We start from the raw sequence: 13564 nt of genomic DNA, 5'->3' as shown, positions 1-13564 counted from the left end.
ATAGAAAAATGGATGTAATAAAGGTTTAACAGGTTCTTCAACCAAGGTCCATTGGTACCAAAAGCATAGGCACACACCGAGCACTCGAATCAAAGATAAAGATTTAAATAAACGAAATGAAAAAAATAGAGTTATAGGTTTCATTATCATGTCATCATTTACGTGCATGAGGTTTACTCACTGAGCTTTATAGCTCACCCTTTTTTTTCCCAAACTCTTTTTCAGGAGACGTGTAGTGGCAAATATATAATTAGTTATCTATTTTAGTACTAAATATGACCTTCTAATCTAAGTATATGTTTTCAATTTCCGCACTTTCGCCAATACTATGTTTGAGGATATATAATTATTGTCTTTTTATTTCTAATGGTTTGATTTTAGCATTTTGAAAAAAAAAAAAAGTATTATATTTTGCAAAAATCTATGATCTAAAATTTTAAACGGTATTTTAAGTTTTATTAAACTATTAAATAAAAGTAGGCGCAGTTTTTTGTATTAGAGCTCAAGGTTTTAAAATTGATTCTGTAGACTTATTTGCCCAGTACGTCACATCGCGGGGAAGTCAAATCGGAATCGTTCGGTAAGATAAAATATAAATAATGCTAGTTTTATTTACTATGACTATGATAGTTCAAGTTATATTTTATCGATAACTGAAACTATTATTTTTATTGCATTTTATAAAGAATGGTTATGACTCGGGGCAACGGAACTGGAGAGAATCATTGTGGAAGTCAGAATGGTCGTCAAGGTGAAACCCTGGCAATGGAGGCCTTCTTGCAAACAATGACTGCTCTAGGCCAAGCTCAAGCCCGTGAAGCTCCACGTCGTGATGCACAGCCACACAACACCATTGTCGAATTCAAGAAGTTGTCCCCTCCTACTTTTGGTGGAACCACTGACCTATTAGAAGCTGAAAAATGGTTGACTGAGATAGAGAAGACCTTTAAGGTTTTGCCTTTCACTGAAGAGGAAAAAGTGTCACGTGCTGCCTACATGCTTCAAGGAAGTGCTCATGATTGGTGGCTTATGGTTCAACGTCAACATGAGGATGATGGTCTCCTCACTAGGAATGGATTTCGGGATGCATTTTATGACAAGTATTTTCCCGAAAGTGTCCGTAGACAAAAAGAGGATGAGTTTATAAAGTTGCAACAACGTAGCAAGACGGTACCTGAATATGAAGCTGACTTTGCTCGGCTGTCAAAGTTTGCTCCTTCTTTGGTGGCCACAGATCTGAGTAGAGCTTGTCGGTTTGAAAGCGGATTAAGGCCTAGTATCAAGGAGGCTATTATCCCTTTTTAGCTAACTAAGTATAGCAAAGTGGTGAGCAAAGCACTTTTGATTGAGAGAACCAAGATGACAACTCATGAAGAGATCAAGACTTAGCATGGCAGTTCCAGTGGAGGTGGATCAAAAGGGAATTCATGGGGGAATCAAGGAAATAATCAAAAGAGGAAGTTTGAGGGCAACAACAACCGAGGTGGAAACCCATAGGATAAGCAACAACGATCAACTTGTCCAAAGTGTGGCAAAGAACACCGTGGGGAATGCCTTTATGGAACTAACACTTGCTTTAGGTGTGGGAAGCCATGGCATATTGCCCCACATTGCAAAACAAACATTGGGACATTCAACAAGAGTGATAATGGCCAGAATAAAAAGCATGCAAGAGTGTTCACCTTGACAGAGAAAGAAGCGGAGGAATCACCATCTGTTGTTACAGGTATGCTCCAAGCGCCTTTTCACTAGTTTATTGCATGCTTTAATTTTTTTCGTTTGATTTGTTAGGTGTTATGGATGTTTACGGTCTAGCTTGCAGAGTTCTCATAGATTCAGGAGCAAGCCATTCCTTTATTAGTGTACTGTTTGCTGACAAGATCGGCAAAACGCCCTCATCCTCTACCTCGTTATTTAGTGTGTCCACTCCATCTGGAGAAGTGATGGATTCAAGGAGTAGTCTGAATAAATGCCCTATAAAGATTGGAGATCGCGTTTTAGTGGCTAACCTTGTCATCCTCAATATTCATGATTTTGATGTTATTCTTGAGATGGATTGGCTACACAAATATTATGCCACCATTGATTGTCACAAGAAGGTGGTAACTTTTAAACCCCCAAATGTGCCAGAGTTTAACTTCTCTAGGGCTAAGCCTAAGTTACATATTCCTATCATCTCTGCAATGAAAGCTAAAAAGATGTGGCTCAAGAGATGTGTTTGCTACTTGGCGTCAATCCTAGCTGATGCAAACGAGGGATCGTCAGTAAAGGAGGTACGAGTAGCGTGCGAGTACCTTGATGTCTTTCCTGATGAATTGCCAGGGTTGCCTCCAAATCGAGAGATTAAATTCTCGATTGACCTTTTCCCTTGTACGGCTCCAATTTCTAAGGCCCCATATCGGATGGCACCTGCTGAGTTGAAGGAGTTGAAAGAGCAGTTGCATGAGCTACTCGATAAGAGTTTTATCCGACCTAGTTTTTCGCCTTGGGGAGCTCCGGTTTTGTTTGTTAAGAAGAAAGATGGATCTATGAGGTTGTGCACTGATTATCATGAATTAAATAAGGTCACGATAAAGAACAAGTACCCCCCACCTCGTATCGAAGACTTGTTTGATCAATTACAAGATGCTAGCCATTTCTCAAAGATTGATCTACGGTCAAGATACCATCAATTGAAGATAAACGAGGATGATGTGTCAAAAAGTGCATTTCGATCAAGATGGGCATTATGAATTCTTGGTAATGCCTTTTGGTTTGACTAATGCACCCGCCTCATTTATGGACTTGATGAATCGAGTACTCAAGGAATACTTAGATCAATTTGTCATCATTTTCATCGATGACATACTAGTGTATTCGCGGTCTGAGGATGAGCATGAAAGACATCTACGAATAGTGTCAGATACGCGTCGAGATAAGCAACTGTACGCTAAGTTCTAAAAATGTGAGTTCTGGCTAGATCGTGTTCCTTTTCTTGGCCATGTTGTCTCTAAAGATGGTATAGCCGTGGATCCAAGCAAATTGGAGGCCATTAAAAATTGGCCTATGCCGAAGAACGCAAAAGAGGTGCGGAGTTTTCTTAGCTTAGCTTGCTATTAGATGGATTTTCTCGAATCACATCGTCAATGACCCAATTGACGAGGCAAAGTGTCAAGTTTTTGTGGACCCCAAAGTGTGAAGGGAGCTTTCAAGAGTTGAAGAAGCGATTGACGCCAGCACCTGTCCTAGCAATTCCAGCAGGAACTGAGGGGTTTGTGATATACAGTGATGCTTCTAAAAACGGGCTTGGGTGCGTGTTAATGCAACATGGGAAAGTAATAGCTTATGCTTCTCGATAGTTAAGGGATTACAAGAAGAATTATCCTACCCATGACCTCGAGTTGGTTGCGATTGTTTTTTCTTTGAAGATTTGGAGCCATTACTTGTATGGAGTTAAATGAGAGATTTTTACGGACCACAAAAGTCTCAAGTATATCTTCACACAGAAGGATCTGAATATGCGGCAACGTAGATGGCTTGAATTGGTGAAGGACTATGATTGCAACATTAGCTACCACCCAAGGAAGGCAAATGTAGTTGCAAATGCTTTGAGTAGAAAGAATCATGGAAGACTCAATATTGCAATTCATACCATATCATTTGAGGCGTGAGATCTATGATTTTGAATTGGAAATGATACTTCGAGAAGATCCAAGCTATCTTGCCATGTTATCAGTGCAACCCACTCTACTCGAAAGGATTAAGTCTGCCCAGTTAAGAGACCCATTAGTTGCTCAGTACAAAGCTCGTGTAGAAGTTAGAAAATTACATGAGTTTTGCATAACGGGTGATGGAGTCCTGAGATATGGAAATCGCTTGTTTGTTCCCAACATCGAAGAGCTGAAGAAAGAGATTCTAAATGAAGCTCATTTTAGGACTAAAGACTAAGGTTTATCATAAAGCTTCAAACAAACAAGGAAGAATGAATGAAAGTTTCAACTCTTTATTAATTATTTAGCAGTTACAAGCAAGAGTCTTTGTGAGACTTTATTACATCAAATGCATATAAGCTTCAACTATTACTCTTCTTGTGGGCACCAATGCCAACAACAAGAGGGCGACGTAGCAGCAGACGAGGCAATGAAGGACGAATTCACCAACACGTGTCTCCGAGGATATCACATCTCGATTTAGTATAAATCATCTCCTTTTGAGAAGATTTGCACGCACTTTTTCCTGATTATCGCATACTCTCTCTCTCTCTCTCTCTCTCTCTCTCTTTGTATTCTCGAGCTTGTTGATTGTTCTCACAGTCACTTGAGCTCGCCCACTGTACTCGAGATCATAATTTAATAAAATCGTTTGAGTTATATTTCTTTCTTTGCAATTATTATTTATATTTAATATCCGTTTCTTATACGACGACTCTCTGAGATCCACATAATCAAATTAAATTGAAACAAACACCTTTTCCACCTTTTGTTTTCTTTGTGATTGTCGAATCTCGGAAACGACATCAACACGTACCCCACCGGGATCCAACAACACTTTCCGAGAATCGAAGCATAGTCCGAACCTTCCAAAGGAAATCCGACCAGCGATTTCCCGGTGATCCTCTACAGAGCTTCCCTTTTGATCGCTGCCGCCTTCAAACAATCACCGAGCTTCGACTCCAATGAGTACGACGAAATCTTCCCGATCACCACCTCTTGCACGGCCTCCTCTACCTCCTTCGTGAGCTCCACCAGTGTCGAAGGAACCGTCATAATCACCGAATCCACCGCCGACGCCGGAGCGTAATCCAGTCTGGTACCGTAGGGGAGCTTTCTGGAATCCTCAACAGGAAAGCTTCTTCAAACCCTTGCAGTTCTCAACCGCAAAGCATCAATCGAGTCAGATTCTGGCACCTAAGCGAATTAGGGTTGTCGATCTATTCCTTCACATTCGACGAGTTACAGAATACCATGAGAGGTAGCTTGGAGAAGGATTTCGGGTCCATGAACATGGACGGGCTTCTCAAGAATATCTTAAGCGCGAAGGTGGTCCTATCCATGGCCGGCGTCGGATCCACAACAACAATTTGGGGAAGATATCCGGAATTATGAACACCAAAATTTGATTCTATTTCAGAGAGAGAGAGAGAGAGAGAGAGAGAGAGAGAGAGAGAGAAGAAGAAGAAGAAGAAGAAGAAGAAGAAGAAGAAGAAGAAGAAGAAGAAGTTGAATAAAAAATTTGTTTCATTTGTTTTCTATTTTTTTTATTTGTTTTAAAAATATTATTTATTTATTTATTTTAGTAAATTACTAATTTGCCCTCTAAATATTGGTCATGTGAGAGTCACATGCTCAAAAATTGGATAATAACAGAGTCTTTTGGACGGAAGGGGTAAAAGTGCAGCACAGCTAGAGTTCAGAGTAATTTCTGCAACAAATTCAAGTTGAGTGTACACATTGTTATCTCGGTATGAATTGAGGGGGAATCCATAAAAATAAAGATAAGAGTATTTTTGTTTAATAACGTGTCAACCACTCAAATTTATAAAGGAAAATAACACATATATACACCATGTTTAAGTGAAATGTCGAGTTTAACAATTGATTTTCAAAAATGTCGAGCTTGTACTTTTAGTTTGATTAAAATGACGAAATTATACTCTAAAATAGATAACAATGCCACATATATTCATTTTATTGACTTTTTATCAATGCTAACTCTGATATAAGAAACTGAACCAAATCCAAAACCAGTACCCTAACCCCCAAATTCTCAACTTTGAAATAAAAATAGCCCTAAATCGAAATAGACTAATAAAACTCATACTTTCCAAGAGATGGTTTTCTTCCATATTCGAATTGCAATTCTGAGTCCTGAATTTGATGGTCGAATCAGTGATTTTAATGACTACATACTGTCAACCTTTACCATTTTTCTTTGTTTTTATTCTACATCAGGGCCCCTCCAAAAAAAGGCCGCATCTCAGGTTTTTTTTTTTTTTTAATTTTTGTTAAATTAAATGATTTGTGATGTTTCCGGCTAATAAACCCCATAGAATTTGTTTGGTTTCTATAGTATTGCCAATAAAGTCCAACCCGAATTTTAAGACAAAAAATAGCATTAAATCTGCTATCATAACGTCATTATAACATCTGAAAACCCAAGCGAATGTCTTTTTTATTTATTTATTATTATTGAAAGTTGAAATTGTATTTTGGTCCTTTATTTATACGGTTATACCCACTTAATTCAATTGATTTATAGAAAGTTCACAAAAAGTGATTATAATTCAAAAAAAAAAAAAACCATAAACTAATTCATAGAAAAAAAAAAGTTAGTACATACGCATCATGAACAAACTATTTTCATATGTTACCTTTTTTCATTTTTTTTTTTAAATTTGTTTTGTTATTTTATTTTATAACTCATCATTAGTGTGGTTCATTTTTTCAATTCTTAGCAATAATAAACTAATCAGCCTTAAATATCTCAGATAAGAAATATATATTGGGATATAAATTTTAAAATATAATATAGTTGGAAAGTTTTGAAAATCACAAAGATTTCAAATAAAATAGAAATAGGAATCAAAATTATAAAAGGCCTATTTTTAACTATCGTCCAATGCCCCCAAATTCATTGAGCCGTCTCTGTTCTACATGATCCAGTGATTGTTGTTTGTATAAATAAATTACACATAAAGAAACAATAAAACCACATGATCTATTTGAAAGTTCTAGTCAAAAGAATAATTCAAGTATTTATGATTAATTCATAGCTTCACCAATGTCTATGGAATTAAAATGTAGTTAACTGTTGGGCAATGAAGTATCGAGAGATGGAGGGAAAACAAGTATACCAAGCAAAGTCCCCAATACATGAGTCTTGGTCTCTTGTGGGCGACGACAAACTGGCTGTGCATGATGATAATGGAAGAGCCGAGTGGGACCCTGTTGGAGATTGTCAAGGAAAGACGGAGGCTGGACGAGTGCCCAGAGAAGTTGTATTTCCACCGGCAATGTCGCCAAAACCCAGGAATACCCTCTCTCTTAGCCCATTGACACACCGAGTGTACTTCGAGATTAGCACTCCTGTTCAACCATTTAAAAGAAATACAATCTAAAATATCCGTGTATAGCGGCAACAAACGCCACACCGGACAACATCTTCTCTTCTCAATACTTTCCATCACGAGTTGATAGTCACCTTCAACTATGGTTTTCCTGCCGTTGCTGAAGCGAGCAAGTACAAGTGCTTGTAAAACACCCAAAAGCATATCCAATTAACTGCACCTGTCCAGTCCTTTGCGACCACACCTAAAGCAGCTTGCCCCGACCCAAACGCCGCATCAGTATTGAGCATCATGGTCCCCACTGGCAGTTAATCGGATATACGTCTCTCGAAGCCGGTTAAAAAATGCTCGCATTACGCCAGGCCCATATTTCTTCCAAAATAGCTCCCGCCAAGATCATAAACTGATCTAGATCCAGCTTATTAGCCTTCCAAAGATCGCATCTCTGAAACAGATTGTATCCGAGTCCCTCAAATTCCAGTGGGTGCCCTGAGCTTCCAAAAACCAAAGGCGTTTCGCATTATCGCGGCAGAAGAAGACATGGATAGCTGTTTCTTCTCCGACTCCGAATGAGCGGCATCGATCTGTGGTTGAGCACTGTAGCCACGGGGAGCCCATTCGCTGCAATCCTCCAGATGAGAAATTTTGTTCCCTCGTTAACTTTAGCCTTCCAGATTCGGCTCCATAACTCTGACTATTGTTGTGCTCGTTTCGATGGTGCTTCTTGTTGGAACAATTTGGCCACTATATGAGCCTAATATCTCATTTAATTAATTTTTAGTTCACTTTTATTTATTGAAATTTTAATTGTGAGGTGCGTGAGTAACCAGATAATTTTTTCAGTGAAATTCAATTTCCAAGGTGTTGTAAAGGTGATTCTTGAATCTGTATTTACACAGCTACAAACTAAAATGAAAAGTAAAAAACTGAAAGAACCGGAAACAACGGGAAGCTAAAGAGTTAGCAGTTTGAAGACCCTCCATTTTATATCTCATAGTTTATCTTCAGAGGTAAAGGAAATGTAGATACTCTATTCTGATGCAACCCCTATAAAGCTTAGTAATTGAATGAATTCCTTATGCCCTCAAGACTCTCTCCAAGAGATTGCCTGTAAAGAATAATTATAAGTAAATAGACTAATACATGGATCATAAAATTTTATGTGTCATGTTGCTGCGAATATAACAAATGCAAGAACGAAAGAAGGAAATAAAAAAATCTTGTGACTGATAAGTTATCAAGAGAAAACTATTGGTTACACAAATGTCATTGTCAACACCTGGCACTGAAATTTCCTCATTAGTTGCAGGACGAACTCCTAAAACTTAAGAGAAATGAGCTTACAGCTTTGTGTCTCTCGTTGCAAAGCACTTTTCAATATTCATACTAGATCCCTTCGGAGAAATAAAAGAAAGAAAGAAAAAGCCCCGACTAAGCTGTTTGTCAACCACTTAGTTCAAAACCTTTATCGTTCAAAGACAAAGTAGAAGCAAATCACATGTCTAACCTAAACATGGAGATGGCGGGGAAGGGTCTTTTCCGACGAAAAAAAAACTGCATGGTGTTATAACATTTAGAATTGACTTGTAATAATAGTTTTGAAAGTATTGATCATTAAGGAATAAAAATCTTCTGAACGAGCATTTTAGTTCCATATGAAAGTAGCCACGAAGGATCAAGGTGTTTGTAGTAATTTCGTTCACTGGGAGTAACTAAGATACTTATGACCTTTCGTCAAATTATCATGCGATATTGGAGACTTCATTTCCTCTTCCTCCAACAACTATTTATCTTTTCTTTTTTATTTACTAATCATAAATGGAAGTACTTACTTCTATAACCCAAGTTTTTCTTTTGCTCATAAATAATAAAAAATAACATCTGAACTATTTTTCAGAGAAGGTGATGTCATGTTATGAACAATCTTCTCTGAAGCTTTTCTACCCTGACATGCTCAAAAATGATCATTCTTGCCAAAAAAAAAACGACCCTTTACAAATTGTTAGTTTCACTATCAATCGAACCCAAATATAAACTTAATAGAAACATCCTATGGGACAATCCAGTTGCATAGTTTTCAAACCACGAACTGTTTGAAGACTGAAACAGAATCAGCGATTCTACGAAAGAACACGGAAACTTACTTGTGCATACAGTACTTGTACTCTTGCCCTCTAACATGATCTTTTTCTCCTTCCTCGAGCTACAACCATTACAGTATATTGACAAAGCAAAGACAAACTTATTTCAGTAACAGAAACAAAACCACACAAGTGAACAGAAAATGTTGCTCGTGTCTACTTCCCTACCGGATCGCTCTCGTATACGATCTCATAACATGTCGGTGAAAGGCATCGCAAAACGCAGTTCTCCTTCGCGGTTGACGAAGACTTGCACTGTTGGCCCCATAATCCACTGCCATTGTGAATATAGAGACTTAATCAGCTAAATCAGATTTAATTACATCTCTTTATGTGTTAAATAGTGGCATATAAGTAGATCATCACTCGACCACATTGGCTTTCACACGGAATTAGGATTCACAAGCTCAATGCCTTTTCCTATCAATTTAATGGGTTTATGAACTAAACTTACATACCTCTCAATATCAGCGTAGCACTGGTTCTTCTTTTGCCTTGTCTCCGAGTCCTGTGGTCGACATTTGTTTTGGGGAAAAGGAAAAATAAAAATAAAATACCCACCACAATTTATCGTAAAAAAAACAAATAAATCAATAACAACAGAGTGTGTTTTTTATTTACAGTTGCAGGGCGACGAGATTTGGCGAAACTCGCGGGAAGAGAAAAAAATAGCAATAATAATGATGAAAGCATAACGAGAGTCAAAATAGGAAGCCGAGCTTTTTTCTCTGCCATTAGAGCTGATTTTTCCTTTGGTCCTTTGGGGCTGCGAATTCAGATTTATATCACCGCACGATTATTTCCGATGGGAAGCCGAGTCGGGCGTGGTCAAGGTGGTCTGTGTGCGATGCACAGTATCAAAGAGGAAAAGTGGACTTACTTCATTTCGAATGTATTTAAAATTTAAAATTTGGGAATAATAATACTTTTACTGCAATTGAACAATATAGTGGTTCTACACCTACGTTTTAACCTAATTGAGAAATAAAATAGAAAATAAATTGTAAATTTTTCATTATCTTTTTATATAAAAATAGTAAAAGTTTGAAGTTCTTACAAGTAAAATAGTCAATATTAACACTTTGTATAAAATATTGACAATGTAAATAAAATATGTACAAGTTGATAAATTTGATTCATTTCCACTGAAAAGCTTACACTCGTTTTCATTTTCATTATATATGGTTAATTTATTTTCAAATTATATGCTATATATGTTCTTTCAAATTATTTATTAAATAGTTAATTTAAACTAATTTTTATATATTTTAGTGATTGCGTGATTGCATGAGAATCTCGAGATTGGGTTGGCAAATTACAGACTATAAGTATTTGAGAAATTGCATCAACTATCACCATTTGATAAGTTTTTTTCAATTTCCAACCAAAAGTTTAATTTGATCAAAAATACTACTAAATCACTTGTACAAATACAATTTTACCATCAACAATTGATGTCAACAATTTTATGTCAATTGTTGACATAGTTATCAACAATAGATGTCGATTGTTGACACCTATGTTAACAAACAGATAACTCAAAACTCACAGATGTCAACAATATATGTCAATTGTTCACATCTATATCAACAATAGATGTCAATTGTTGACATCATGTTGAGGGTAAAATTGTATTTGTACAAGTGGCTTACTAGTATTTTCGGTCAAATTAAGTTTTTTTGGGAAATTGGAAAAAACTTATCAAATAGTGGTAGTTGAGGCAATTACCCGTATTTGAGAAATTGATGGATTGAAGTTGCACACAATACAACAATACCGTTTATATGAAATATCACGGAGTTCAATAAGAAAATCAATTAGCAATCAAAGCAGAGAGTAATGACTTTATTCTTGTTCTACTGTGTTTTTAATGCGAGATTTTTAACATGTCCTTTTAATATTTAATATATTGACTTTTGACGTTCGCTCATTTTGGGTTGAGTCTCAACGATTAGATCGGGTATCAGTCTGAGGCTGAGCTTTGTTGAGCTTGCATACCACGTGAAGCATTATGAGATTCAATCTAAAAACAATTGATGAATAGATGAGTGACTCATAAAATTATAAAATCTTGTTAGTTCTCATTTTCATTTTGGGTGAGATTCTTAACAGCTTATTGTTCAGTGTTCTTAGCTTGTACTCGTTCAAGCAATTTTTAACGTTTTCTTATGTTTTCTTTCCAAAATCAATGAAATTATGAGATGAGCTTTGGATAGGCGCGCCTAGGCTTACCAAATCTTGGGGCTTTCTTTGTTTATTAATGGTATGTTTAGCATATTCAAATGGGTTCTCTATTGAATGTTTTTATCATTTTATATCTATCATATTACAATAATTTCTAATTGAACTTTGAATGAAAGAGATGGATAACAAGTCTATTTCAAATATCATAACAAATCGTAGAGAAAGTGAAAATGAATTTTTTTTCAAAATGATGTCATAGGAGAAAGCCCGGCTTAACATAGTTGGAGGCTTAAACAAGATTTTTGAAAATAGGCCTATACGGAATGTGGTGACGTTGTGATGAAAACATGAAATACAACTTTAGAAAAATGAAGAAATAAAATTAATAACATGTGAGAGCAATAAAGACATTATATTTTCCTAGTGTAGACAAAATCAAAGATTGTCCGAAGTTAACAGTTGCTTAATTTGACAAGATAGTTGGGTTTGTTTTTTATTTTTATTTTTAATTCAAACGACTATGATAGTTTATACGTTAAACATCCTTAATCTACTAAGATTTTAGGGCAGAAAGATATACATAAGTAATTCAAGCTTTTATATGCCTTTTAAATCACTTTTATCTATAATAACATTAACAAGTTTAAAAAGTCCAGTGAAAAAACATTTATGATTTTTTGAGCCTTCTCTATAATGATGGGTCTAAAGAAAAAGCTTTAGTACCCTCATGATTTAGTCGGCGGGGGCTTCTATTGTTACCCCATATATGCTTGTTTTTCATTTATTTTTAGTTTACGCGATCCATTGCCATCATGTGCTTGAAAAAACAGACAAAACATCAAATATTAGACGGTAGGACAATATATGATACAAAATTACAAATGATGAATTCATAATAAACGTTTCTGGAAAAATGAAAGATGGCGGGCAAATTATGTTCGGTGCATGAGTTTAGGAGATGTTATATGATCAGGTGCACTATGTGCTGCGATTAGGTAACTAGAATGTGGTAAGACAAAAATAAGTATTATTTCCTCCCTCTCTCTCTCCCTCTACATACATATATATATATATATATATATATATATACATATATATATACTAGTCTGAAACACGTGCTTCGCACGTGGTGTTTGTAGTTGTAATAAGTAAATAATTAAAATTTGCTCATGAAAAGAGAAGGTCAAGTGAATCTTTTAACTTCTTATCAAGGTCCAAGAGAAGGTCAAGTGAATCATTCCCAAGAGCAGTTTAAAAAAAAGGCAATAAACTAACCCAAAAATACATATATTTTTTTCACCACTCTATTTATGTGCCTCTTTCTTGATAAGAGCTACAAAACTGTAAACATTTGATTGAATAAATTTACAAATGAGATTCATAAGGAAAGCTTTAATTTTAGGTCAAATATTCCATTCAATATATTTGTTGTTTAATTGGAATAGAGACAATCACACATATTTGTTTGAACATGAAGTAGGGACAATTAATAATGGACACGTGTTATCCATTGCATCTTGGTTGCATTTAGTCCGTGCGTTGAAATGAAGAGAGAGAGAGAGAGAAAGAGAGAGATATATATATATATATATATATATATATATGAGGTGAGGTGGCATGATATTATTGGCTAAAAATAAGATGAATAGTATATGAATAGTAATTTTGCATTGTGGCTTATTATATTATATAGATATCTTATTTTATTCATCATTCTTCTTGAACATAATTAATATATTTGTTTACAGGTCATAATTTTCTATCTTTATGTTTTTTTTTATGTCTAGTTGTTTGTTTTAATACATATTAAAAAAAACATTTATAAATTTAATTATTAATGGTGAAAAGAACAATAAAACCAAATATTAAAGTCCGTATATTTTATTAGAAGTATTTGCTTATTTTTTGCGAAATAAATAAAATATATGTATTCGTCGTTTCGATTTGTAATTAATTTGTAATTGAGATATGATAATTCTGTTACGAATTAAACTTAAATTTTTAATGCTAGTAGTAATCATAAATATAATTCTAAAATCATTCATGTTCTTACAACTAGTGTTATTAATAAAGTGTGTCACACTACTTCTACAATCATTGATGGTGAGATTTTTATTTTATTTCCTTTTTGTAATTTTGGACGATGATATGTGCAATAATTAATATATCGACGCAAAAAGTTGTTTTTTTTTAT

General features: G+C 35.4%; 2 protein-coding genes across 2 annotated transcripts; one reads left to right on the top strand and one right to left on the bottom strand.

Moving 5' to 3' along the window:
* Positions 1-687: 687 nt before the first annotated feature.
* Positions 688-1305, top strand: LOC149390298 (uncharacterized). Its single transcript, XM_089619739.1, has one exon. The coding sequence runs from the start codon at positions 688-690 to the stop codon at positions 1303-1305; it is 618 nt and encodes a 205-aa protein (XP_089475865.1).
* A 6555-nt stretch (positions 1306-7860) lies between these two features.
* On the bottom strand, positions 7861-10081 carry LOC149390297 (uncharacterized). Its single transcript, XM_089618676.1, has 5 exons — positions 9808-10081; positions 9645-9694; positions 9355-9460; positions 9190-9248; positions 7861-8153 (listed from the first exon to the last, which is right to left on the bottom strand). The coding sequence occupies exons 1-5, from the start codon at positions 9919-9921 to the stop codon at positions 8102-8104; spliced, it is 381 nt and encodes a 126-aa protein (XP_089474802.1). The 5' UTR covers positions 9922-10081; the 3' UTR covers positions 7861-8101.
* Positions 10082-13564: the final 3483 nt, after the last annotated feature.

This window comes from Urtica dioica, chromosome 7 (assembly GCF_054948205.1).
Source record: "Urtica dioica subsp. dioica isolate 48M chromosome 7, U.dioica_male_clone48M_v1_H2, whole genome shotgun sequence".
Classification (NCBI taxonomy): Eukaryota; Viridiplantae; Streptophyta; class Magnoliopsida; order Rosales; family Urticaceae; genus Urtica; species Urtica dioica.
Note: the sequence above shows the minus strand (reverse complement) of the source record. Positions and strands in the feature narration are given on the sequence as shown.

Excerpts from the sequence above, each read along its gene's own strand:
- LOC149390298 (XM_089619739.1), top strand. The coding sequence starts at position 688 with ATGGTTATGACTCGGGGCAACGGAACTGGAGAGAATCATTGTGGAAGT.
- LOC149390297 (XM_089618676.1), bottom strand. The coding sequence starts at position 9,921 with ATGGCAGAGAAAAAAGCTCGGCTTCCTATTTTGACTCTCGTTATGCTT. Across the intron at positions 9,695-9,807 it reads AATCTCGTCGCCCTGCAACT|GACTCGGAGACAAGGCAAAA; the intron begins GTAAATAAAAAA and ends TGTCGACCACAG. Across the intron at positions 8,154-9,189 it reads TACAAGTACTGTATGCACAA|GCAATCTCTTGGAGAGAGTC; the intron begins GTAAGTTTCCGT and ends TATTCTTTACAG.